This window comes from Engystomops pustulosus, chromosome 7 (assembly GCF_040894005.1).
Source record: "Engystomops pustulosus chromosome 7, aEngPut4.maternal, whole genome shotgun sequence".
Lineage (NCBI taxonomy): Eukaryota > Metazoa > Chordata > Amphibia > Anura > Leptodactylidae > Engystomops > Engystomops pustulosus.
Genome location: NC_092417.1, coordinates 154,227,786 through 154,255,071, shown reverse-complemented (window position 1 = coordinate 154,255,071; position 27,286 = coordinate 154,227,786). Strand labels below are relative to the sequence as shown.

Here is a 27,286-nt window from a genome sequence, read left to right as displayed (position 1 = left end):
CAATTGTCACACAGACCAAAAAAATTCTGGCTGGGGTTACAATGATAAAATATACGGTTCTGACTTACATACAAATTCAGCTTAAGAACAAACCTCCAGAGCCTATCTTGTATGTAACCCTTGGACTGCCTGTATATGAATAATGTGGACCAGTGACAATGCAGGATTTATATTTTACTATACCCCTGTGCTTTTTATCAGCTCGATCAATCTCTTCAGAATTTTTTTCAGACCTGTAAAGAAGGATATGATTATACAATAGAACAAACGCTGACATTACACTGTTCAACGCAGATGGTCTATAGTCTCCGAATGTGCTGAACGTATTAATTTCTATCTGCCCGTGATGCAGAGAAGGCGCTTTGCATGCGTCTGCAGATACAAATTAATAGAAAAGATGTTGTGTATTAGCATAATTCTGACAGAAGAAGACGGGAGAGATAATGAAATGCAGAAAGTGTGTGCGTGCGATGAGCCGCTCGCCTGTGACAAGAAATATTAGCGCACCTGACGACAAGACAAATCCGTACAAAGAAAAAAAAAAAGATTTTTATTTCAATAAATAGATCAGCTTAATAAATAAAGATTCGTTCCCCAGATAAAATATAGGGAGCAATGAGGAGGGTAAAAGGGATGGTGGGCATCTTGTTGCTACTCCCTCCGTTTGGAGGATGCCCAGTTTCACAGTGTAAATAGGGGGATTTAATGCCCGAGGTAATTCAGTCTCCCGCTTGGAAGATTTAAGACACAGATATTGGGGGATGGGCAGGAGTTGGCATGAAAATACCCCTAGGATGAGGGCGGGGGGCGGGGTAATGATGCTACATCTCAGGCTGATACCTAATTTTTTCACAATGTAATATATAGCATAGAAAAAAAAAAGTCTGTCACGTTGTTATTGCACATTATTCTTGTTGCAAATCGTTCTTTAAAAAATATTGTCCGTTATTATCCATTTTCTGCAAGTACAAAACCCTGGTATTCGCCGTTCCGTTTTTTATTTATTTTTTCTCTTTTTCATTTTGTGATGAAGCCCTGTCCACCGGCTGAGAGGGATTACATTTGTTATCCGGCAGATTAATGTTATGTAATCATTCCACTTCTTCTTCACCCTCAATGCAGGAATTTCTTTCTTTCGGGTTCCAGTGTATGAATTATATATAAATGGACACATCCAACCCTAGATGAATACATGATTAATATGTGCAAAAAATCCTATATCCCTGCCTTTTCACCCCAAATTATCATCAAAAGCGGCCATCTTCTATGCAAATAGTTGTAAACAAGCCAACCCAAAATATCCCAAAAATTCTAAGCGAATAGCTGAATACAAGCATCAATTCTTAAAGGGCACCTACCACCACGAATCTACCTATAAAGGTAGATCGGGTGGTAGGTGGATGTATGGGACGTGAGGATAGCCCTTTTTAGAGCTAATCCTCACGTCCCCGCTAGCATACCATAAACTTTATTGCCCTAATATGTTAATTTAATTAAGCGGCTACCGGGGCGTGGAGTAGCCGGACACGAGGCTACACGGCGCGGCTACTCCACGCCCCAGTAGCTGCTTTCCCCCGCCTACCCTGTGATCTTCGGCGCGCAGCTCCTGGCAGCTGCGCGCCCTCGTCCGAGAAGCCGGAGTTCTGCGCATGCGCAGTAACTCCGGCCTCGTTCCCGAGATCGCGCATCTTGGCCGGAGTTACTGCGCATGCGCAGAACTCCGGCTTCTCGGACGAGGGCGCGCAGCTGCCAGGAGCTGCGCGCCGAAGATCACAGGGTAGGCGGGGGAAAGCAGCTACTGGGGCGTGGAGTAGCCGCGCCGTGTAGCCTCGTGTCCGGCTACTCCACGCCCCGGTAGCCGCTTAATTAAATTAACATATTAGGGCAATAAAGTTTATGGTATGCTAGCGGGGACGTGAGGATTAGCTCTAAAAAGGGCTATCCTCACGTCCCATACATCCACCTACCACCCGATCTACCTTTATAGGTAGATTCGTGGTGGTAGGTTCCCTTTAAAGGGTATGTCCACTTTCAACAAATTGATAATGTGTGATGAAAAGTTTTACAATTTTCCGATATACTTTCGACATCAATTCCTTGCAGTTTTCTAGATCTCTGCTTGCTGTCCTTCTATAGGAAGCTTCATTATTTACTTCCTGTGGATGGAAACCGGCCCTTGGCCATGTGATGTCATACAGGTGCACAGCTCTTTATATCAGAGCTGTGTGTTATAATGAGCCTCGCACCTATGTTACATCACTTGACCAGGGGTATATAGAGCCGTGCTACTGTGTGACAGCATATGACCAGGGATATAACGAGCCGTGCACCTGTGTGATATCACATGACCAGGGGTATAACAAGCCGTGTACCTGTGTGACATCACATGATCAAGGATATAACGAGCTGTGCACCTGTGTGATATCACATGATCAGGGATATAACGAGCTGTGCACCTGTGTGATATCACATGATCAGGGATATAACGAGCAGTGCACCTGTGTGACATCACATGACCAGGTGTATAACGAATCCATGACATCACATGGCCAGGGACTGGTTTCTATCAACAGGAAGTAAACAATGAAGCTTCCTGTTGAATGTCTGCAAGCAGAGACCTTGAAACCCTTGATGAATTGATACAGAAAGTATATTGGAAAATTGTAGAACTTTTCGTATAAATTATTTGCTGAAAGTGTGTCAACCCCTTAAACTTTGGCGCAGCACTCAAAATGGCTGGCATGCATGGATGGCAGGGGCGCTTCACCTTTCTTTAAGAGTTTCAGTCAGCAGTTATGACCCCCAAAAATTGCCAAAACCTGGCAATTTGTTTGTCCACAAACCTCTAGAAACCTGACGATTTGTTTGGCCACATTTTCTTGACGACACAAGAAAAACTAATGCTACCACAAGTGCTAAATGGGAGGTCTCCAATGCTAAAAAATGCTCATGGCCTTCCAAAACCCCTCTACCCTCAGAGGGGAAGAAGTTTGGAGCACTGCACAGTGTCTATATTTGCATATTCATACAGTTTTATATGTATATTAATTTATGATTCACGCATTGAAATTGGTAGCGAGCACTACAGAGTTAAAGGGTTTTTCCACATTCAAGATATTAATGAGGTCCTTAGTCCTAATATTGTGAACCTGGAAAACCCCTTTACGGACCATTCTAGCACTTGGGGTAGCTGTGTCTACTAGATTAAAAGGTCTTCTCAGTCATATTATTCTCTCCACTTCACACTTTTTTTTGGTGGGTTTCCAAAAATTATCAGAAGTGGTTACTTTGCTCCCATGGCCAACTATTCCCCATCATGGGATTCATCACGTGTGTAACTCAAGTCTCTTTCAAGTGAATGAGCCCGAACTGTAATACCAAGCACAAGCTCTATACCATGTATGGCAGTGTGCTTGGTAGGAAATGGAGAGACAGAGAGAGATGCTATACTTCCCCTTTAAATAGGAGGCCAGATCTCGGCTGCCTTTCAGGGTCATAACTGCTGTAGGACCCCCATTACTATTATAAGAAGCTGTTCTTTATTCTGTACAGTAAAAAAAAAATTTTTAGGCTGTCTGGCACTTAAGGAGAAAAGGTTATAATGGAGAACACATTGCTATAGGTAGATATATCAAACATAATCTAAATGCTACAAACAAAAGGGTTTACAATGACATAACATGTCCTGATGCTACCACTATGGGGCTCCAATCTAGAGTAAAGTCATGGCTTGAAGGCAAGAGAATCTGTCACCATAGTAAAAGTACAGTCTAATCTACTGGCATCATGTTATAGAGCAGAAGGGACTGAACAGATTAGTAAGTCATTGTGTATGGAAGACACCTGTATACAGTAACTTAACTTACTTAAATAAATACCAGCTAAATTCTCAGATTAGGGGTCTAACTATGAAAATGCAGACCTATCTGGGGGTGGAATGTTATAGAGCAGGAGGAGCTGAGCAGATAGGACACTATGTACAATCTGCAGGCAGCATGTTATAGAGCAGGAGGAGTAGAGCAGATTGTACATACAGTCCTGTCTGAAGGCAGCATGTTATTGAGCAGGTGGATCTGAGCAGATTGTACATAGTGTTCTATCTGAAGGCAGCATGTTATAGAGCAAGAGGGACTAAATAGATTGTACATATTGTCCTATCTGCAGACAGCATTTTAAAGAGCAGAAGGAGCAGAGCAGATTGTACATAGTGTCCTAGCTGAAGGTAGCATGTTGTAGAGCAGGAGGAGCTGAGAAGATTATGTACATAGTGTCCATTCTGCAGGCAGCATGTTATAGAACTTAATTTTAATTTATCTTTTCTGCATACACTTGCTCTTTCTAGGATTAGAAGCCGTCATCTAGTCACAGGGGAGATCCTTCCAGTGATTGACAGATCTATACCCACACGTATAGAAAATCTCAATCACTCATTGATCATTTGCATCGATACCATAATGTTAGATCAGACATGATAACGGTGACAGATTCCCTTACATTACATCCACTTCTATCCATCCTTTACTTCTAAAGCTTATTTTCCATTTCTCACGCACAAAATAAAACCCTTAACATACAAAACATCAAATAAATACCTCAACAGCCTCAATTATGGCGTCACCTAATACGACTGAGGCTGCACAAATTAGGGAAGGAGAGATCAGAGGTCCTTAGGGTTTTGGAGACTGCGGTTGCAGATTTTACTATGAGTGAACAGTGAGTCTATTGAGGCCTGAAGCGGCATTTTCTGTGGACGCAGAAGCGATTTGCCTGGTGGATCCTGACGCTGCATTTCAATAATGATCTAATTTGGAAGGATTTGCTGCTTGTCTAATCACGTCTTGCTGTGCAACATCAAAATTGGCTTCTTCCATCCTCAAATTTTTTTTTTTTTGTCCTCATCACACATCACTCTCGACCCCCCTCAATCGGGGTACGAGGATTCTTGGCGTGATGCCTGCGTTTAGGTCTGATTCAAACTCCAGGAGTTGCCCCATGAAATTCAGATTGGGGGAGATTATTGGACGCTTCCCTTTAACAAACTTGTAGGCATCTCCGACAGTCATGAGTGTGTGCTTCATTAGGTAGGCAATGACCACCGTGGCAGAACGAGAGACCCCCGCCTGGCAGTGGATGAGAACTCCTTTACCTCCCTGTTGTGCCTCTTCTAGAATGAAGAAAAATGCAAGAATAAGGGTCATATACCAGCAATCTAATTTATGGTTAACACATAAATATTGGGCATATAGAGGGAGATTTTACAACTACAACAGCTCTGCTCTAAGAGACTCATGATAAATCTCCCCCATAATGCCTACACACATGGTCCAGTTTTCTCCCCCAAAATGTATCAGTGTACGGCTACATTCACACGAATGTATGGGGGACATGTCCTATCTTTCGACGGAATACGGCACCGGGCTATGTTAAGCTATGGAGAGGGGCGGGGGTGAGCAGCACGATACATCGTGTGAATGCAGCCTACTACAGTACCCTTCAAATCTACACTATTTACTAAGGGTTCCCGGATCGCATTTCTGCCAGACTTCCTGAGGTTTTGGGGATTTGCGCTGCTTTGACAGGTATTTAGAAGGCGCAGCGGCACAGTCTTTCATTCAACAGAAATATGGGGGGGGGGGGCAGACCGTTGGAGATGATCAGACGGATTCGGACTGAACTCAGGAACTCATATTATGTTGCATCCAATGCACATGCACTGGGAAGAAGGTGGGGAACTCCGGCGGACCTGAACGGGGAAGCGACACATGCAGGATATCGGGCGCACGATCTTAGTGTATTGCGGCACAATGCATTATACACAGACAATGCACATCAGGGAACGCGCCAAGGACGGGCAAGTAAATGTACCGCAATATCTTATGTACACGGAAACGGAGGATTTTAATATTCTGCTGCAGATTTGGCGCAAGTTGAATTGCGAGACACAAACCCATAAGGATTTGATTGTGGATTTTGGTATGGAAAATCCTGATGGTCTTTATGTCTCCTTGGACCAGAATGAAGAATCTTCTGGGGAGGGAGGCAAAAATTTGATTTGTCAAATGGAGATTATTCAATATTTAATGAGTAAGGAGTATTCATATTTAGTGTTTATGCAAGCTTAAAGGGGTTACACTTATTTCCCCCCCCCCCCTATTCATAATCCTATTGTGTTGATCCACATCCTGAGACCCCCACCAAGGTTCCCACTCTCGCTATAAGAAACTTTACCATGTTCTTATGATCTCATGGGGTCCCCACAATCAGAAGTTTATAACATTATAACAACAATTATAAACAAGAATTGCTGGGACAACACCATTTAAAGGAAATTTGTCACTACCATTTTGCCCATAGTAAACTGCATATAGTGCTGGGTATAGGTTCTGGACAGCTGTCTAATTGTACTTTTGTATGTTTAGTAAGTAGCAGCAGAACTGTGAAAAGTGAACTTTTAAGGCCCCTTTCCTACTTGCGTTACAGATCATGTCAGAGTGCAATGAGTGAAAAACCTGACATTTTTGCATGTGTTTTTGGTCAGTTTTTGCTAGGAGTCAGAAGCGTTTTTACTGCGTTTTCGGTGCATTTTTATGCGCATGTTTTAAATCACAGGATTCTTTCATTGGTACCCGTATGCCACTTTTTTTTTTTTTTTTTACATCACCTACCAACCCCTGCATTTAAAATGCTCGCAAGTGCAATGTGTATTTGATGCGTCTCCATAGACTAGAATGGGGCATGAAAAACGCATGTGAAATGCAAAAGTAAAATGCTAATAAGTACAAGCCCATTGAAAACAATGAGACAGAGTGCAATGCGAGTTTGGAACATCAAAAGTATGTGCAGAACTCACGCTTGAAAAACACACGTGTGAAAGGGGCCTAATTCTGCAACTTCTGCAAGTGCTCAGTCTTTCAGCCTGAAGAGCTTTCTGCTATTTGCAATGAATTGTTACACTGCCCCTCCCCTCCACTCTGAGTGACTGCTGTAAGCATCAAACCAAAATCCTGATACACCTCCTACTGGTAGCAGGGGGAGGGCATGGGGAGCAGCACAGTACAGAGAGCAGAAAGCTCTTCAGGATGAAAGACCAGAGCACCTGCAAGAGCTACATTATAACTTAGGCTTTACAGTCCCGTCACTACTAGCAACTTACACAAAGGTATAGATGTACAGCTCTCCAGGGCAGCTACCTAACACGGTCTATGGCTTTAAGGGTGTGCCCAACCATCCAAAAACACCATTTGTGGCTATAGAACAGGTTCAGATTCTGGAATAAATCTTTTTTATGCCCTATATAGAGATGGGGACTTTGAATTATTCTACAGTAGTGTCATGGCCGTCAGTCCATGTGACCACTGAAGCCAATAACTGGCCTCACTGGTGGATGAGACTGCTGAGTCCAATTATTATCTGCAGTGATCACAAGGGTGTAAGGGCACTGCAGAGAGGAGCACCGAAGCGACAAGGGATTTAACATTTATGATTTCTTTGTTATATCAACACATTTTTGTTCTAGGATCACATTTCTGTATTTCTAAGAAACCCCATTCATAAAAACTGTACTAAGGAGAGGTCTGATACTTAGGTTCTCGACCTCAGGGCACACATGCCATGTCATTGGCTGGTATTCTTGCTGAGCTTTTAATAGACAGTAGTAGCGTGTATGATCATAGCCTTGGGGATAGTTTGACGTAAATTGATTAAATAAGAGGAAATCGGCTTAGAAAGCTAAAAAAAAAAAAAAGGAAATAAAATTTCAGATATCAAAACAAGATTGGGGCTCATTTACTAAGGGTCCGAACGCCGCGCTTACGTCAGGTTTCCCGAATATTTCCGTTTTGCGCCTAATTACCCTGGGTTTTTGGCGCACGCGATCGGATTGTGGCGCATCGGCGCCGGCTTTCAAGCGACAGAAATCGGGGGGCGTGGCCGTGGCCGGACAACCCGACAGATTTGGAAGAACCGCGGAATTTAAAAAACGATTTGTGTCTTTGTGTCGCAAGATCAAGCACTCACATGCAACAGGAAGAAGAAGGTGAACTCTGGCGGACCTAGGCGCAGCAGTGACATCTGCTGGATATCGGGCGCACAACCTTAGTGACCCGAATCCTCATCGGACAACTTGCCGCGGGATCGCGACTGGACCAGGTAAGTAAATGTGCCCCATTGTGTTTCATAGAAGGTGTTAAATTTTGGGATTGGAGGGAGGGGGTTTAGACTTTATGATAGGTTGGGCTTAGAGGATTCTTACTTACCGATGAATTCGAAGGCCTCCTCAAAGTACTGGCGGAGGTCCTGCTTACTATTATCGGTGGCTGGCAATCTCTTGTAACGCAAGGCTCCGGATTCGGCATGGTAGAGAGGCAGGTGGGTGGTGACGTTTAGGACATGGCCTATATTTAGAGTTACCATCCGGCCCAGGTCTTGGGCGTCTTTCTCGTTGCCCAGGAAGAGGAAAGGCAAGATGGGGCTCAATTCAGCTTTTTCTACGTCAGGAGACAATGGTAGAGCAGGAGTCACTTCTGGCGGTATAACGCAGTCATCAGCAGGGGGGTCAGCTAAAGCTGCAAGTACATGACAAGGTGTCAGAAGATTACCGTATGAACCCTAAAATTCTAGAGCATTTTAGAATTGGTTATATTTATATAAACATTAGGAGGATTCATTTATCTATGAGATATGCATCAGCCAAACCCAACCACCATCTAATCCGCTTTTCCCTAATCACTCAAACGACTAAGGAAATGTCAAGGGAAATTAGGATTGTCCGTATCTAGAAAAAAAAAACATTGCTACCAAAACTGACAGCAGCCGTATACCCTCTTCTAAAGCCAAATACATGCACCACTCAACTGAGTCTGCATGTGCATAGGGAAGTCTGCCACTGCCAATAGCCACAACCCTTTAGTCTCATTAATTTTGCTTATAATAGGGCTCTTGCACTTTGGCGTTATTTTTCACGTCCCTGATTCTGTGATTTCCATGGATGCCTTACTAAACCGTTGATTTCTATGGGTGTTTTCCCACTGACTTGTATTTTCACTGATCCGTTGTCCGTGGAAAAAAAATATTATGAAACGCATCCTATTTTTTTCCACGGATTCTGATCACGGAAGACAATAGAAGTCTATGGGTCCGCGAAAGAAATTGGATGAAACATCCGTTTTTATTTCCTGATGAGGCTGAAAAACCTCTTCAGTGATCTTCAGGTTTTTTTTGTGAACATGCAGACAAAACGGATGCATCACAGAGACAAAATGGAAAAAACGGAGACAACGGATCCGCAACTGAAGCCGAAAATCAACACCAATGTCTAAGAGCGCTTACCTGAAGTCAGCTCAGCCTAAGTGACCACAATGACTATAATGCTAGGGTCCCACTGCAGAAATTGTTTTGGAACTTTAGGCGTTCTGGTCTAATTCCACTAATGGGAAGTAAAAAAAAAAAAATCTGCTGACGACTCAGATTGAACTGGTTCTAATAGGGAGAACAAGCTCTAAAGGGGTCCACGGAGATTTTATTATATTTGACGTTTTATTTTTGATGACAGAAACTGCAAGATTAACCATGATAAGGTTTCGTTTTTTTGTATCAGCAGGATGAAGGATTGTACACCAATCACACTGACATACTGATGTGTGCCCCCACTAGCAGGATCTGCTCTTCTTTTAGGTTCTTATTCTCAGGTTTTTACAAAAAATAAGGATTTTAAAATTGTGCAAATGAGCCTGAGGGGCTCTGGTCTCCATAGGTTTTAATGGAGCCTGGAGCCCTTTAGGCTCATTAGCAAATTTTTAAAAGCCTTTTTTTTTCTTAAAAACCAGGGCATAAGAAGCGCAGATCCAGCCAGAGGGGGCACACACCAGTATGTCAGTGTGCTTGGTTTACAATCTTTCATCCTGGTGGTAGATTTCCTTTACGATTCATGAATACTCTTGCCTTTTTGTATGATCGTGCAGGGATTAGTCAGTGACATAAGTACAGTGCCTATGGGTCCCCATTGAGACATATGCCTATAATGTGTCAGACTGATCGTTCCTTCCTGTTTATGACTTGTTACATGAGGTCATTGGATTACAGTCAGGTGTCACTGTATACAATGTCTCCGGCTGACAAGTTTCTGCTTGGACGGTACATTATGTCACCTGTTATCTATGAGTATATATATTAGTCACCATTCTATTACACATGTACATTGATCTATTAATCAGCCCAATTTCATCATTGTGATCCACCCGTCTTCTTCCGAATTCATTACTAATACATTGTTGTCTCTTAGCTTCCTTTCCCCTGAAATCCCCATTACCTCATAGACCTAAGTGAAATAGAAAATTTATTGCAAATCTATCATTAGACTTTTAGTTTTGATCTAAAGTTTAATGAACTTGTTGGGATTCTCCATCATTTTCTTTATTCATTTGAAGACTAAGGATCGGACAAAAAAAAAAAATAGAATTTCCAAAACTTTATGTCATCAAATAATCGTATTAACAATTATTAGTTCACAATGTCAAACAATGTACTGATGACTGATAAGATGGTTCCCCTGTCCTGCCAAAACTGGTGGGTTCATGTGACTATTCTTTATGTGTACATAAGCCTTAAAGGGGTCACCAGATTTTACCCCATTAAAGTTATAGTCCCATCAGTTTAAGAAACAGATTTTCTCTAATTGTCTTTTATGACACCAGTTTACCTATAAAACAAAATGCTTCCAAATTCATGAGAAAATTAGCAGAGAAGAGTCATATTTCCCTCAAATAAGTCACTTTAGAGACTAAAGGGGGGTGTCAGTTCAGTTCCATATTACCTAGAACCATGCTTTTGCCAGATTAAAGATACAAATCTAATATTTTAGACCTCATTAGGCTTCTGCCTCTGTGATCTATAGAACCAGAGTATATCGACTGTAAAAGATAAAAGGATAAAAGGAGAGAAATGGATCTTTATTTTCAGCTCGCATTTCCAAATGTCCTCCTTTATCTCTCATTCTGTAGCTCAAGCCTGATGTGAGCTGAAGGTGAGATTCTAATCGTTCATATGACACCAAAATCTTGTTTCTAGATACTTTAGAACTGGAGATAGAGGCAATAAAATTGACTATCCTCTCCAGCCTCTAAAAGTGACTCATCTCAGACAAAAAAATTATTCTTCTCAGTTAATTTTCCCTTGATTTTGGAGACTTTTATTTTAGGTAAGCGGGAGAGATTTCACATAAAAAAAAGGGAATTCTAGAAAAGATATATTGTACTCTTCCTGAGAGGGTACAATCTAGTAACAGAGTCCCTTTAAATGGAATCCTGTCACCAGCCCCCCACGCTTGTAAACCATAAAAAGTACCTTATATGGCCGTTTTCCCTGCCAGTGTTGCGTTTGAATTCCCGCACGTGCTCACTTTACATGATGCTGACAATAGAAGAAAAGCTGCGTATGCACGGCGCATGCGCAGGAATTCGAAGAAGACACTGGCCAAAGGGGGAGTGGAAGAGGAGCCAGAAGGCAGGGACCAATGCCTGTACAGAGAGATAATTAGACGTAGTTAGGCGACAAGGTGGCCATGACAGGGAGTGCCTGCTTGACTGCCATGATGAAAACCCCACCCCCTTGTCTGCATGCTGAACTAGAATGTAAATTCATTTTTCGGGCTGCAGCAGCATTGGAAACTTACAAAGACATGGCCAGGAGCAACAAGGAAAACAGCCACGTAAGGTACTATATGTGGTTTAAAAGCGTGTTGGCTGGTGACAGGTTCCCTTTAAGACCCACAGGCAATAACACAATATAAAATTACCTCTTACTCCTGCAGAGTTTTCTTTTTCACTCAAGGGCTCCAGAAGTAGGTATAAACTTTGAAGTCTTCTATTTGTACCAACTGGAGACATTGGTGGTGGTGTGGATGGGGGTGGAGGAGAGTGAGGTGGCATGGGGTCCTCTACCTCCAATCCCTCTAAGCCTCTACAGTCCAGTAACAAGGGTGTTCCTCCAAGCATCCCTCCACGTGTCCGAGACATAATTTTCCGTGCCAGCTCATCCGGCCAGATAGCCCGTACACTATAATCATCATCCTCGTCATAGCTGACCCTTGAACTCCCCACAAATTGTGGGTCAAACGTCACAATAGGGTCACAGCTGCAAGACGAACCCACAGACTTTCTCGGAGGGCGAAGCAGACGCCAACAGCCCCGGCAGCCACATTTTAGAGGGTGGAGAGCCCAGCGGAAACATGAAGGTGATCGAGCGGAAGGTGACGGTGGTGAACCCCTTCGACGAGAACAAGGTTCACGTGGCCAGCGGGGAGGTTGGAGCTGGGGTAACAGTCCCGGTAACGTGAGGTCAGCGTGGGACGGTGCCCTGTGTCCTGGCTGCAGACCCCGGACCTCGGGGGCCATTCTTGTATTATGTGGAGTGGTACGTAATGGAAGGGAACGGGGGCGAGGCAGGGGGACCGGACGATCTTCTAGAGGCACAGGGGGCATGATGCTGATGAGAGAAGAAAAAAAATAAAAGAATTATAGACGATATCATGTAGCAATGACGTCTCCCATTTATATACATTTTGTAACCCGCTTTTCAGATCTGTCCGGAGAAAACGATGCTTTGTTCATATCCACAAGACAGCACAAGCCGCCTGTGTGATCTACCGCCAAACCTGCAGACATCCCCCCAGCGTGCATGGAAATACGGTATAAATGTAGTGCACCGCTCTTCACTGTCTATGTCCTTCCCTCTCCTTCTCATTTGCGGCTCTGCGGTAGATGTCTCTGCTCCCAAACGTGAGCTCCATCTAATCTGTACAGATCACCTTCACATAATGCAGGTTTTCCATCAATCTGCAAACCGTACAATGTATACAGACATAGGCGCCACCTATACACACCTACACCTATCAATACACATGCAAAACATACGTGCATTAGAGATGCGGGATAGTATAGATATACAGCATGTAGCACATACGGTATATACACTGCTGCACTGGATGCTGTACGTACATAACTTGTAGCACATATAGTATATAGATGTATTACATACACTTCTGCACTTGGATGCTATAGAAATACATAATGTAGCACATGCAGTATAGATGCAATATATACACATACAATTATAGATGTGTTATAGACACTGTTGTATACTATAGATATATAAAATGTAGCACATATTAATGTATTACAGACAATGCTGCAAAGGGATGCTATACTGTAAGTATATAACAACAGCACATATAGTATATAGATGTAATATACTGGTGCACTCTAAATGGATACTATAAATATTATATAATAACAATTCCTTCATTTATATAGGGCCAACAGATTCTGCGGCGCTGCACAGAGCTTGCCAAATCAGTCATATAGAACAAATAGTCTAGAAATGTAGTAAATAAAATAGCTGCACAGAGATTCTATATATAGATTTACCATGTAGCACATGTAGTGGCACTTTACAGGGATGCTATTTAACATACAGATGTGTTATATACACTGCTGCACAAGGATGGTATTCATATATAACATTTAGCACATATAGTATATACACTTCTGTACAGGGACGCTATAAGTATACAACACAGTGTGTGTATATATGTGTGTAATATACTGGTGCTCTATATAGTATCTATGTAGTCTATAGATGTAGTAAATAAAATTGTTGCAGAGATGCTACATAACATATAGCAATGTAGTATAGACAATGAAGCACTGTACATAGACGATTATATACACATGTAGTACTTATAGACACTGAATATATATATATATATATATATATATATATATATATACATCCATACAACATGTAGTATATATAAGTAATACATACACTGGTGCACTGCACAGGGATGCTATGGATATATAACATGTAGCACATATAGTATTTACATGTATTATATACACTTTTATACAGGAATGATATTATATATATATATACACAACATGTAGTATATAGAAGTAATATACTGGTGCACTGCACAGGGATGCTATGGGTATATAACATGTAGCACACATAGTATATAGATGTATTGTATACACTGCACAAGTATAAAGATGTGATATACATATAGCAGTATTATATACACTGCTGTGCAGGGAGTACTATAGATATATACCATGTAGTCGGATGGATGTGAGTTGCCGGGCAGCCCTCGTACCTCTGTCAGCAGCTCCCCCGCGCTGCAGCGCCCTCATGTGCCCGGGTGCCCCGCTCCTTTGTGTGCGCCCCGTGCCGGCGCGTGCATCTGCTGTGTGCACAGGGTGACACTGAGTGCCGAGCCGCAAGCCCCTCCCCCTCCACATGAGATGACATCACCGCCAGCCAATCAGCGGCCGTCCACATTGTGCCATCCCGCCCGGGATAATGACTACCTCACACATTCTGCTGATTACAGGGAATAGTCACAAAGGGGCAGACAGATAGCATGACTGAGTAGTACCCCGCCATACACACCCGGGGGTACACCATTGTATAGCAGCCTCTGCCTCACTCATGGCTGATAATTATAGTCACCATAAGGGTTGGTTCACAAAGTGCGGTTATTTTTTTACCCCTTGGTGCTTTATTCACTATCCACTTACAATAGTAACTGCTGTATGCCAAACTAATAGTGCATTGGCCAATTAGGGCTAAAATGGGGCAATATACAGTAACTAGAAAGAAAATAGTAAATTCTAAAGACTGTATTGGACAACGAATGTCACGTTTAATCCCAATAAGCCCTGCCCACTTGTCAGAAAAACGCCGTGTGGGGTTCAGATGTTTTATCTGTAGCCAAAGTTGTGTGTAATCTGATGCCAAGCTGTATGGCGGCAAAAAATGGTCCATGTGTCACCTGAACGTCATCCATTTTTGCATAAAATAAAAAATTCAGGCTGGAAAATGTCAGTAGCTTGTCCCAACGTCAGGAATGGTCACTTGATTACCTAGAAACTGATCCACAAATACGGACGGCAACTGGATGACATCCGCACGGCAGCCACGCGTTTCACGTTTCCATAGACTTTTATGGGGAACCCTGAGCCACAAACACAGGAAGAAATAGGACCTGCGTTCTACAGACTCCAAATGGATCTGTGAAAAAATACAGACAGGTCCATTGAAACTAATGGGAAAAATCAAGGAAAAAAACTGATAGGACATGGACGGAAACAACATGCTTGTGCATGTAGCTTACACTTTATGTTTCATGGCACAAGCTATGAAAATCTCCCCCCTAGTTTTTGTTATACCCAGTGTCTTTTTTTAAATGTTTTCTTAATTTTTTCCTTTTCAAAAATCCTCTTTTAAGTAATTTTTATTGAATTTGTAAAAAAAAAATTTGTGTATACAGGCAGTCCCCGGGTTACGTACAAGATAGGTTCTGTAGGTTTGTTCTTAAGTTGAATTTGTATGTAAGTCGAAACTGTATATTTTATAATTGTAGCCCCAGCGAGAATTTTTTAGGTCTCTGTGACAATTGGATTTTAAAAATGTTGGATTGTCATAAGGACCAGGATTAACAATAAATCTTCATTGCAGACACCTGTGACAACTGTTACAGCTGATTATTGTAGCCTAAGGCTAAAGTACAGTAAATTACTAATATTCAGTGATCCGTTTGTAACTGGGGTCGTCTGTAAGTCGGGTGTTCTTAAGAGGGGACCGCCTGTATATACAAGCTCCACAAACCTGACTCAGAGGTTGGCGAAGAAAACCAGTCATACACCAAAGGAGACAAGGTGATACAGGAGAATGAGAAATGATGACTATGTTCACATAGTCGCCTCTGTCCCACGGTTACTTTTTTTGATATACCTGAGACCTCTAATGCATCATAAATCCATACTAAAACACTTGTCTGACGTAAGTTTGTTGCTAACACCATAGGGCGAATTACTGTAGGGGCACAGGAAAGTCACATTTTCTGCAATCCAGGAAGGAACTTTCAACATAACATTGTACAATATCACATCCGGGCATTTACAACTGTGCACAGGCACATAGCTACACCCATGCAGCCATAGGACACTTACACAGTCTGGATCAGTAATTGTATGCCTAGAGATATAAAAATAATATAATAACAATACCGTATATGCTCAAGTATAAGCTGACCCGAGTATAAGCCGTGACCCCTAATTTTACCACCAAAACTGAGAAAACCTATTGACTCGAGTATAAGCCGAGGATGTCGGCTTATGTCAGCAAGCCAGCCCCCAGTAGTATACAGCCAGCCAGCCCCCTGTAGTATACAGCCAGCCCCCATGTAGTATACAATCAGCCAGCCCCCTGTAGTATACAGCCAGTCCCAAGTAGTATACAGCCAGCCCCAAGTAGTATACAGCCAGCCCCATGTAGTATACAGCCAGTCCCAAGTAGTATAGAGCCAGCCAGCCCCCTGTAGTATACAGCCAGCCCTTATGTAGTATACAGCCAGCCAGCCACCTGTAGTATACAGCCAGCCCCATGTAGTATACAGCCAGTCCCATGTATTATACAGCCAGCCCCATGTACTATACAGCCAGTCCCAAGTAGTATACAGCCAGCTCCCTGTAGTATACAGCCAGCCCCATGAAGTATACAGCCAGCCACATGTAGTATACAGCCAGCTCCCTGTAGTATACAGCCAGCCCCCTGTAGTATACAGCCAGCCCCATGTAGTATACAGCCAGCCAGCCCCCTGTATGCCAAGCACATAAAATAAACTTAATACTCACACTCCGGCGATACTCACTTACCCCGATGCTCGGCACGGCTCCCGATTTTTCTTCTCTTACATGTCATAGCTGATGCGATCTACCGGCTGGCACACACTATTGTGCGCTGCATCATAGTGCTCGCTGGACGGCAGATTGCATGGACACGACTCTGCCGGCTAGAGAAGAAATAGAGAAGAAAGAAGAGAGATGATGAGACTCCGGGAGCTGCGCAAGTATTGGGAGCCGGAGGGTGAGTATTAATTTTGTATAAGCCAAGGTGAGGTTTTTCAGCACATTTTTTGTGTAGAAAAATTCGGCTTATACACAAGAATATACGGTAATAGTGTAGCCTGTATATTACTATATAGTGCTTTTGGGAATACATGAACAGGAGGAGTGCACATATTTGGTTAAGGAATGTGAAAGGACTGCCTGAAGAAATGGGTTTTAGGGCCCATTTGGCTGGGTATTTGTCTGGTAGTCCAGGGTAGGGCATTCAAGAGAATCGGTGCAGCTCGAGAGCAATCCTGGAGATGTGAGTGGCAATTTCGAATTAAAGAGGAGAATAATCTTAGATTGCTGGTAGATCAAAGGTCACAGGCTAGGAAATAGACATAAATGGGTTAGGAGAGGTATGTAGGTGCAGCAGTGTGCAGAGCTTGTTTGTTAAGGAGATGGCACTGGTTTCGGACGCCATCTTGACTTAAGAAATCCCAAAATAAGGGACTCTCCGCCATTTTAAGTATTAGCCAAGGGTCACGCTGGGTGTCAAAGTACTGTCCAGTTCAAACTTCATTTTATGTAACCTGTTTGCTGCCTGTCAGCTAATTCCCTTTGACATTCAATGAGAAGCCAGTCTGTCCTTCATCTTTAGTTCAATATTATGATTCTGGAGTCCGCTTATCTCCTTCTTCTCAGGAAATTGGTATAAACAATATCTGTGTACAAGGTCCCTGAGAACTGAGCACAATTAATTAACTTTTTGTAGAATGTGCTGATGACCAATAGCTTTGCAGTATACTATTCACGCCTCTTTGATGACTCTTCTGTCTGTGATATTATGCATTGGAGATATTAAACGGGAGAAGATCTTTACATATACTAAGAGAGTGACGTGTACCGGGACAACCATGAAAGGGTTAATTAGGACTCACCTTACAAAAGTCAAGAGGGCTGTTGGGGCCCAGCATAAAAATCCCTATCATTGGTAGATAAGGTGGGTAGATGATTTTAAACTGTATTTGGAAGGAGCAGGGCAATTAGTGCAGTGACTGATAAAGACTGTCTGTGTAGAGTCTGGACTGCAAGACAAGCCTGGCTGCTGCATTAAGAATAGATTGTAGAGGAGAGACTTTAGTAAGTGGGAGACTGATAAGTAGGGAGTTACAGTAGTGAAGTTCAGAGCCAATCAGAAGGACAATTAGGGTTTTAGGGGATTTTCATGTGTAAAAATGGAAAAAAGTGATTGAATATATACGATGCAAAAGAGCGGTTGCTACCTTGAGGTTATGGGGATAGCACACAGGAGAGATCAGGGATTAGAGTTGGTTATTAGATGGCGGAAAGACAAGAAGTTCCGTTCCAGAAGGATTACGTTTCAGTTAGAGAGAGGACACGATGTTAGAGACGGCAGAGAGACAATCACTGATGCTCTGCAGTAAGGCAGGAGGGATGCTACGTGAACAGTGTCCATCAGGGCAAAGCCTCCTGAGGAGGAGCCGGTGGTCCAAACACTGCACAAAGATCCAGGAGAATGCGGAGAGAATGGTTACTTTTGGATTTAGCTGTGAGAAGATCATTGGAGACTTTAGAAAAGAGCAGTTTGAGGGGAGAAACTGGGCTCTGAGGGATTGAGGAGGGAGTTAGCAGCGAGATAACAGGTTAGTCGAGAATAGACTGGGCGTTCCAGGAATTTGGAGATGAAAGGGAGATAAGAGACTGGTCAGTGGTTAGAAGCACCGGATGGGTCTAGGGAAGGTCTCTTTAGTAATGGGGTCACAACAGCGTGTAAGAAAGAGGAGGGAAACAATAGGGGAGAAAGATAGGGGTTAAAGGGAACCTACCACCCCGATTCTACCTATAAAGGTAGAAGGGGTGGTAGGTGGATGGATGCGACGTGAGGATAGCCCTTTTTTGGCGTGGAGTAGCCGGACATGAGGCTTCTAGTCGCGGCTACTCCACGCCCCAGTAGCCGCGTTACTCCGCCTACCAGGAAATCTTGGGCGCGCAGCTCCTGGTAGCTGCGCGCCCTCGTCCGAGTCCCCCAGCTACTGCGCATGCGCAGTAGTTCCGGCCCCGGAGCCGTGGCCGCGCAGCCGAAGATTATCTGGTAGGCGGAGTAACGCGGCTAATGGGGCGTGGAGTAGCCGCGACTAGTAGCCTAATGTCCAGCTACTCCACGCCCCAGTAACCGCATAAAAAAATTTGCATATAGATGTAATAAAGTTTTGTAAAAGACGCCCGGGACGTGAGGATTAGCCCAAAAAAGGGCTATCCTCACGTCCCATCCATCCATCTACCACCCCTTCTACCTTTATAGGTAAAAGTTTCCGCTGGGGAGGAGATGGGGGTCACAAATCCAAGTAGTAGGACACAATCGAGACTCTATCTATCCAAAAATTTGCATCCAAATCAACAACGGAATTTGCATGTTGCTTGCAAGTTTTAAAGGTTGGTCGAAATACGGCACATATTATGTAAGAATTTAGGTATTGGAAATCTGTAGTGTAATACAGTGCCATTGTATACAGGCGGTCCCCTACTTACAGACGACCCCTAGTTACAAATAAACCTCTGGATGTTGGTAATTCACTGTACTTTAGCCCTGGGCTATAATAATCAGCTGTAGGAGTTATAAAGGATCTCTGCAAATAAGCTTTCTTGTTAATCTTATGACAACCCAATATTTTTAAAATCCAATCGTCACAGAGTTAAAAAAAAAATTCTGGCTGGGGATATAATTATGAAATATACAGTTCCGACTTACATACAAATTCAACTGAAGAACAGACCTACGGAACCTATCTTGTACATAACCCGGGGACTGCCTGTATTACCGTTTGCTGCAGGGATTGAGCATCCACATTGGGGCTCCTTTACTAAGGGTCCGCGGAACACATTTTTGTTGGGTTTCCCGACGATTTCTGCACCAAAATCCGCTTGCGTGTGCCAAAATCCCGGGGTAATTCGGCGCACACAATCGGAGCTTGCACGCCACAGAAATCGGGGGGCGGGCCGTCGGACAACCTGACGGATTGGCACAAACCGCAGAATTTAAAAACGTGATTGTGTTGCAAGATCAAGCACTCACATGCACCGGGAAGAAGCAAGTGAACTCCGGCAGACTTCAGCGCGGAAGCGACAGATGCAGGAACTCTGGCGCACGTCTTAGTGAATTGCGCCGGACCCGAATCCTCATTGGACAACACGCCGCGGGATCGCGACATGACTGGGTAAGTAAATGTGCTCTACTATATCAACTTATTGCTATTTTTTGTTATTTTCCAGTTTACAGAGTTGTATTAGGGCTTGTTTTCTGCAAGATAAATTGTACTTTTTAATGTCACCATTTAAAATTGAATGCAACTGTAATGGAAAGCAGGAAAAAAAATTGTTGTTTACTTATGGGCTTTATTTTTTCAGATTTTTTACTGCGCTCCAAATGACACGTTTCTTTGGGTCAATACAAACATGGTAATAAGAAAATTATTTAAAATTGATTTTTTTTAAAGTACTGCAGATCAAATCCAGAGAAAATCCTTAAAAAAATCTTAAAAATAAATAAAACCAACCCATCATTTGAACATATTTCGACAGCCGTCATTTTTTTTTTTACTTTGGTCTACGGAGCTGTTTATAGATTAAAATGCAGAATCCTCTGTAACAGCCCTAAGGCCAGTTTCATGAGCCCTAAGGCCAGTTTCATGAATGTAATATGGGCAACCTGCTTCTCCTGTAATACGGCCTGAACTTTGGTCTCATGAAAACCAAACAAACAGCATCAGAGGGATCAATGATGATGTAAATTTAGTTTCATTCAGTGGATTCCACTCCGGCTTTGGCTTACAAATGCTGATGAAAAATCCTGCCACTTGAATGAGCCTTAGGGATGGATATATCTTCTGGCTTCCAGAATGATAATTTAGCAACTGTTGTTATCTAGTCTGAATAAGTGTCTATTCACACATGCTGAAACCACATAAAAACTGCATTCAAAAGGAAGCAAAAAAAAAAAAAAAAAAAAGTGCACGAATTGATGCAGTTTCAGTTGCATCTCAATGACACCGTGTGACAACAGCCTAAATGACCAGACACAAATGGCCACTTTTTTGTACTTACCAGTTGACCAAGGGGGGACACAGTTTATTTCAAATCTGGTAAAAAAAATCCTAAACTTAAACCTCCATTAGAATACAAGCTTACATAATTCTATTCAGATAGATTGTTATAAATCAAAAGCAGGACTGCAACTGATGTCCAATTGTGGGTTGTAATATGGGCAGTTTAGAGTATAAGGTCAACCTTTAAGAAAACCATCAAAATCCGTCATGATAAACCAGGGACACTTACTCATAGATACAGGCACCCTGGCTGTGGTAAGCTTCTATTTGTTATCTATGGCCTCCTTCCTTCTAAAATCAACTTTTATAATCTGAAGTGTCTCTTTTATAGTCTGAAGTGTTCTAGGAGGTGTTTCCAGAGCCTCTCCATGCTGTTACGATTAGTAGAGCAGCCCTCCCCTTCCCCTGCACTTCCTGCTGCTGCTGAATTACACAGGCAGAGGAAGGAGGGAGAGAGCAGGGGGAAGGTGAGACATGTGTTGCTCATTGTAACAGCCTGTGAATCTGCAGCACTTAGGGGCTCAGGTAACACCCCCAGAGCCCTTCAGGCTAATTTTAGGCTAATAACTTTAAAGTTGATTTTAGAAGGAAGGAAGCCATCAATAACAAACATAAGAAGCTTTTTTTTTTTTTATTTTATTTTGTTTTGTTTTCCTCTTCATCGGTGTCTGAGGGTGGGGGGGAGGGTTTCAACCATGTATGTGTACATAATATTATGCGTAACCTAAGAGTGGAGGTTTTTTTGCAATTCAGTGCAAGATGTGTAATGTACACGGGAGATGATCATTGTTAAAGGAATGTAATTGTATTTTATAACTATGTTTGGAAAAAAAACAACAAAAGTTTATTTGAAAAAAAAAAAAAAAAAAGAAGCTTACCACAGTCATCAGTGCCTGGATCTATGAGTAAGTGTCCCTGGTTTATCGTGCTTGCTTTGGGTGGTAGATTTCCTTAAAGGAAATAAGATGGAAGGGAAAATGTCCTATGTCATGTCATTTGTGCCACCACTTATCCCACCCTCTAGTCAGTGGCGTAACTACCACCGTAGCAGCCGTAGCGATTGCTACGGGGCCCGTGAACTTAAGGGGCCCGGGGAAGCACGGCCGCATGTGCCTAACCTGCCTACTCCCTCCCAAACAGCCTCCCATACGCCGGCCGTCAAAGGGGACCGACCACCCACCCCGAATACTGAACTTCCCTCCCAGCCGCCGGCACAAGGAACCTCCGACCACACTGCCCGCCCCCACTGCACTATCCCCGCGCGCGCGCCCCCCCCCGCACTTGCCATCCGCCCGCCCCCCCGCACTTGCCATCCGCCCGCCCCCCCGCACTTGCCATCCGCCCGCCCCCCCGCACTTATCATCCGCCCGCCCCCCCGCACTTGCCATCCGCCCGCCCCCCGCACTTGCCATCCGCCCGCCCCCCGCACTTGCCATCCGCACGCCCCCCGCACTTGCCATCCGCCCGCCCCCCGCACTTGCCATCCGCCCGCCCCCCGCACGCGATCCCACCTGCCCGCCCGAACGCCGAACCACCCAGCTGATGGCCTACACAGCCGCCACGCTGGACATCAAAAAAGTAAGTACTATTATTTACATGTGTTTGTATATATATGCTAATGTGTGTGTTTTGTATATATATATATATGCTAATGTGTGTGTTTTGTATATATATATATATATGCTAATGTGTGTGTTTTGTGTATATATATATATATATATATATATATATATATATATATATATATATGCTTGTGTGTGTGTGTATATATATATATGCTTATGTATGTGTGTGTGTGTGTATATATATGCTTATATATATATATATATATATATATATATATATATATATGCTTATGCTTGGGTATGTGTGTGTGTATATATAATATATAAATGCTGTATGTGTGTTTTTGTATATGGTGCGAATGTGAATGTATGCATGTGTTGTATGTGTGTACATGCTATACGTGTGTGTATATGATATATATACTTAATGTATGTGTGTAAATGCTGTATGTACTGTATGTAAACACTGTATGTATATGTTGTGTTTATACTGTATGTATAAGTATACATATACATACTATATGTATATAATGTGTATGTAGTATACAGTAAGTGTGCAAATTTGATGTGTATATACTGTATGAGTTTGTATATATGTGTATAAATGTATTTGTGTATGCATATGAGTGTATACATGTATGTATGTGGATGCGAGTATAGGATAGTGAATGTATGAGTGTAGAACGTTATATGTGTGTATATGTCTGTATAAATTTGCATATATCTTTTAAAGGGGAAGGGGGCCCCATGCAGAAATCTGCTATGGGGCCCAGCCACTGCTAGTTACGCCACTGCCTCTAGTGCAGTGGTGGCGAACCTATGGCACTGGTGCCAGAGGTGGCACTCGGAGCCCTTTCTGTGGGCACCCAGGCCTTCACCCCAACAGAGAGTTTCCCAGATATGACTCCAGGCTTTCTCCTGTGGTCCAATACAGCCCAGGACGCGCCATTATAAAGTTACATATTTGGCTGCCAGGACTACAGGAGGAGCAAGAAGGTGTGGATAGAGATGGATTGTCGCTTAGGGGCGGCATGGTGGCTGAGTGGGTAGCACTTCTGCCTTGCAGCACTGGAGTCCCTGGTTCAAATCCCACCTAGGTCAACATCTGCAAAGAGTTTGTATGTTCTCTCCATGTTTGCGTGGGTTTCCTCTGGGTACTCTGGTTTCCTCCCACACTCCGAAAACATACTGGTAGGTTGATTAGATTGTGAGCCCCATGGGGACAGGGACCGATTTGACATGCTTTGTGCAGCGCTGCGTAATCTGTGTGCGCTATATAAATAAAGAATTTTAAAAAATTGTCATTTGAGCTCCTGCTCTGAGTCCTCTGATTCTTTTTCTTCAGGGAACCCTGGAGGGAAGCTACAATCCAAATTTCTCCATCTTTCTATTGTTTTGGTGAACTCGGAACACAAATACGATTAAAACCTGTGATACAGCAGGGATCAAAGAGTTACTGCTTAAATTGTCATGTTGACACTTTGTATCATATAAGTCAGTGGTGGCGAACCTATGGCACGGGTGCCAGAGGTGGCACTCCAAGCTCTCTCTACGGGCACCCTTGCCATCACCCCAGCGCAGAAATCGCCAGACAGGACTCAAGGCCTCTTGCAGTCCCAGGCAGCCCAGGACCCTAGAAGGAAGCTACAATGATAATGCAAAATTCCTCTCCTTCTTTCTACTATATTGGTGTCCTTAGGTGCCAATACAATTTAAACCTGTGAAAGAGCAGGGAGTCATATGTTACTGCTTAAATTGTCGCATTGGCACGTTGCAAAAAATATGTGGGTTTTGTGTGTAGTTTGGGCACTCGGTGTCTAAAAGGTTTGCCATCACTGATATAAGTGGTTTTTGGTTGTAGCTTGGGCACTTTGTCTCCAAAAGGTTCGCCATCACTGCTCTAGTGTATACACACAGTATGATACCCAAAGCTCTGTGCACTGCTGCATAATCTGTGTGCACTATATAAATAAAGGAATTGTTATTATTATTATTATTATACCCACACATTACATAATGCCACCCTTATAGGTCATCACATAGTATAATGCCCTGTTCCTGTGATACCCCAATCTGTATAATGCTCCTCTTCTTGTTGCTTGCCCACACCATATAATGCTTCAGGACCCTTGTTCCATGTGGTTCCCCCTTATAATGCACTCAAATGTGACCCACCACATATACCAATTCATAATGACTCCCTTCCAGTAGCCCCTTGCTTATAATAGCCCCTTTTCTCCAGCCATTCCCACCTATAATCTACCACTTTCTCTTTGTCTCTCATTTAAAATGCCCCTTCTCTGTAGCAATCCCACTTATATGAACCCCCATTAATAATGCCTCACTTTTAAAGCCTCTCCATTACGTATGTCCATTTTCCGTTGCCCCCACTTCCCCTTCATTTAATTTTGCTGTTAAAATAAAAAAATTAAAGGAATTTTTTTTCCCATTAAAAAAAAAATGCATTAAAACACAATAAAACCTGTATAAATTTGGTATCACCTTGATTGTACCGGACCAAAGAATAAAGTAGACATATCATTTGGAGAGCACAGTGAAAATTGTAAAAACTAAAAAGTGACACAAATTATTTTTTTCACCACATTTGAATTTTTTTCAAGAAAATAATCCCCTAAAAAAGCTCTGTACATGGAAAAAAAAATTTAAAAGTTAGAGATATTTGAAGGTGGGGAGCGAAAAACGAGGGAAAAAAGGCTGCGCCTTTTAAAGGGTTAATGAGGTAAAAACTTCAAGTTCTCGGAAACTATTGTTGGCATGCATTGCAGTGTTGCAGAGAAAGACTGCCACCATGTGGTCACTATAGGGTGCAGCAGCACATGTGAATATATTTTGGCACCTGCACATTGCAGCAGAGCGCAGGAGCTTATACTGCAGTGCAGGACGAGCCGTGATGATGTCACTACATACAAGTCGTGGTAGTGACATCATCACGCCTCCTGCAGGGCTCCCAGCCACATGATATGCACATCTCTGTCTGTATCCAGAGGAGGAGGAAGCTATACTGTGGGACAAGTGTCCTGCTCACTCAGGAACATCCGGGCTTAGGCCATAAGATCCAGAGCCCAAATTCCATCTCGGATTTTGGATGGTCGGTGGCCAGTTGTCCTGACTTCAACCCTTATCTGTAAATTTACAGTGAGGGGGTATTATATAGTCAGGGGGCCACAAGGGGGTATTATACAGTGTATGGACCACAAGGGGGGTATTATATAGTGTTGGGGCCACATGGGGATATTATACAGTGTTGGGGACAGGAGGGGGGTATTATACAGTGTTGGGGACACGAGGGGGGTATTATACAGTGTTGGAGCCACAAGGGGGTAGTATACAGTGTTGGGGCCTCCAGGGGGATATTATACAGTGTATGGACCACAAGGGGGGTATTATACAATGTTAGGGCCAAAGGGGGTATTATACAGTGTTGGGGACACAAGGGAGGTATTATACAGTGTTGGGGACACGAGGGGGGTATTATACAGTGTTGGGGACACAAGGGAGGTATTATACAGTGTTGGGGCCTCACGGGGGTATTATACAGTGTTGGGTCCACAAGGGGGGTATTATACAGTGTTGGGGCCAAAAGAGGGGTATTATACAATGTTGGGGCCACTAGGAGGGTATTATACAGTGTTGGGGCCAAAAGAGGGGTATTATACAATGTTGGGGCCACTAGGAGGGTATTATACAGTGTTGGAGCCACAAGGGGGGTATTTTACAGAGCTAGTTCAAACAAGGGGGGTATTATACAGCCTGGGGGCCACAAGGGGGGCATTATACTTTGTTGGGGCCACAAGGAGGGTATTTTACAGAGATAGTTCAAACAAGGGGGTATTACACAGCCTGGGGGCCACAAGGGGGTATTATACAGTGTTTGGGCCACACCGGAGGTATTATACAGTGTGGGGACCACACATGGGGTATTATACAGTGTCGGAGCCACAAGGGGGTATTTTACAGTGTGGGGACCACACATGGTATATTATAGAGTGTGGGGGCCAAAAGGGGGTATTATACAGTCTGGGGGCCACAATGGGGTATTATACAGTCTGGGGGCCACACATGGGGTATTTTAGAGTGTGGGGGCCACAAGGTGGTATTATACAGTCTGGGGACCACACATGGGGTATTATAGATTGTGGGGGCAACAAGGGGGTATTATTCAGTCTGGGGGCCACAATGGGGTATTATACAGTCTGGGGGCCACACATGGGGTATTTTAGAGTGTGGGGGCCACGAGGTGGTATTATACAGTCTGGGGGGCCACACATGGGGTATTATACAGTGTTGGGGCCACAAGGGGGTATTATACAGTCTGGGGGCCACACATGGGGTATTATACAGTGTTGGAGCCACAAGGGGGTATTATACAGTCTGGGGGCCACACATGGGGTATTATACAGTGTTGGGGCCACAAGGGGGTATTATACAGTCTGGGGGCCACACATGGGGTATTATACAGTGTTGGAGCCACAAGGGGGTATTATACAGTCTGGGGGCCACACATGGGGTATCATAGAGAGTGGGGGCCACAAGGGTGTATTATACAGTCTGGGGGCCACACATGGGGTATTATACAGTGTTGGGGCCACAGGGGGGTATTATACAGTCTGGGGGCCACACATGGGGTATTATACAGTGTTGGAGCCACAAGGGGGTATTATACAGTCTGGGGGCCACACATGGGGTA

General features: G+C 43.4%; 1 protein-coding gene across 4 annotated transcripts; it reads right to left on the bottom strand.

Moving 5' to 3' along the window:
• Nucleotides 1-529: 529 nt before the first annotated feature.
• LOC140071091 (uncharacterized) lies at nt 530-15,002 on the bottom strand. Of its 4 annotated transcripts, XR_011849039.1 has the most exons (5): nt 14,108-14,277; nt 11,792-12,480; nt 8,256-8,564; nt 4,593-5,164; nt 530-1,180 (listed from the first exon to the last, which is right to left on the bottom strand). XR_011849039.1 is itself a non-coding variant. In XM_072118378.1 (4 exons), exons 2-4 carry the CDS (start codon nt 12,474-12,476, stop codon nt 4,899-4,901), a joined length of 1,260 nt encoding a protein of 419 aa, XP_071974479.1. In that variant the 5' UTR covers nt 12,477-12,480; nt 14,919-15,002; the 3' UTR covers nt 2,076-4,898. The 4 variants fall into 4 exon arrangements, 3 of the variants coding, with proteins under 3 accessions (XP_071974479.1, XP_071974476.1, XP_071974477.1); XM_072118378.1 differs by lacking the exons at nt 530-1,180; nt 14,108-14,277 and adding an exon at nt 14,919-15,002 and having other exon boundaries at nt 2,076-5,164; XM_072118375.1 differs by lacking the exon at nt 530-1,180 and having other exon boundaries at nt 2,076-5,164.
• Nucleotides 15,003-27,286: the final 12,284 nt, after the last annotated feature.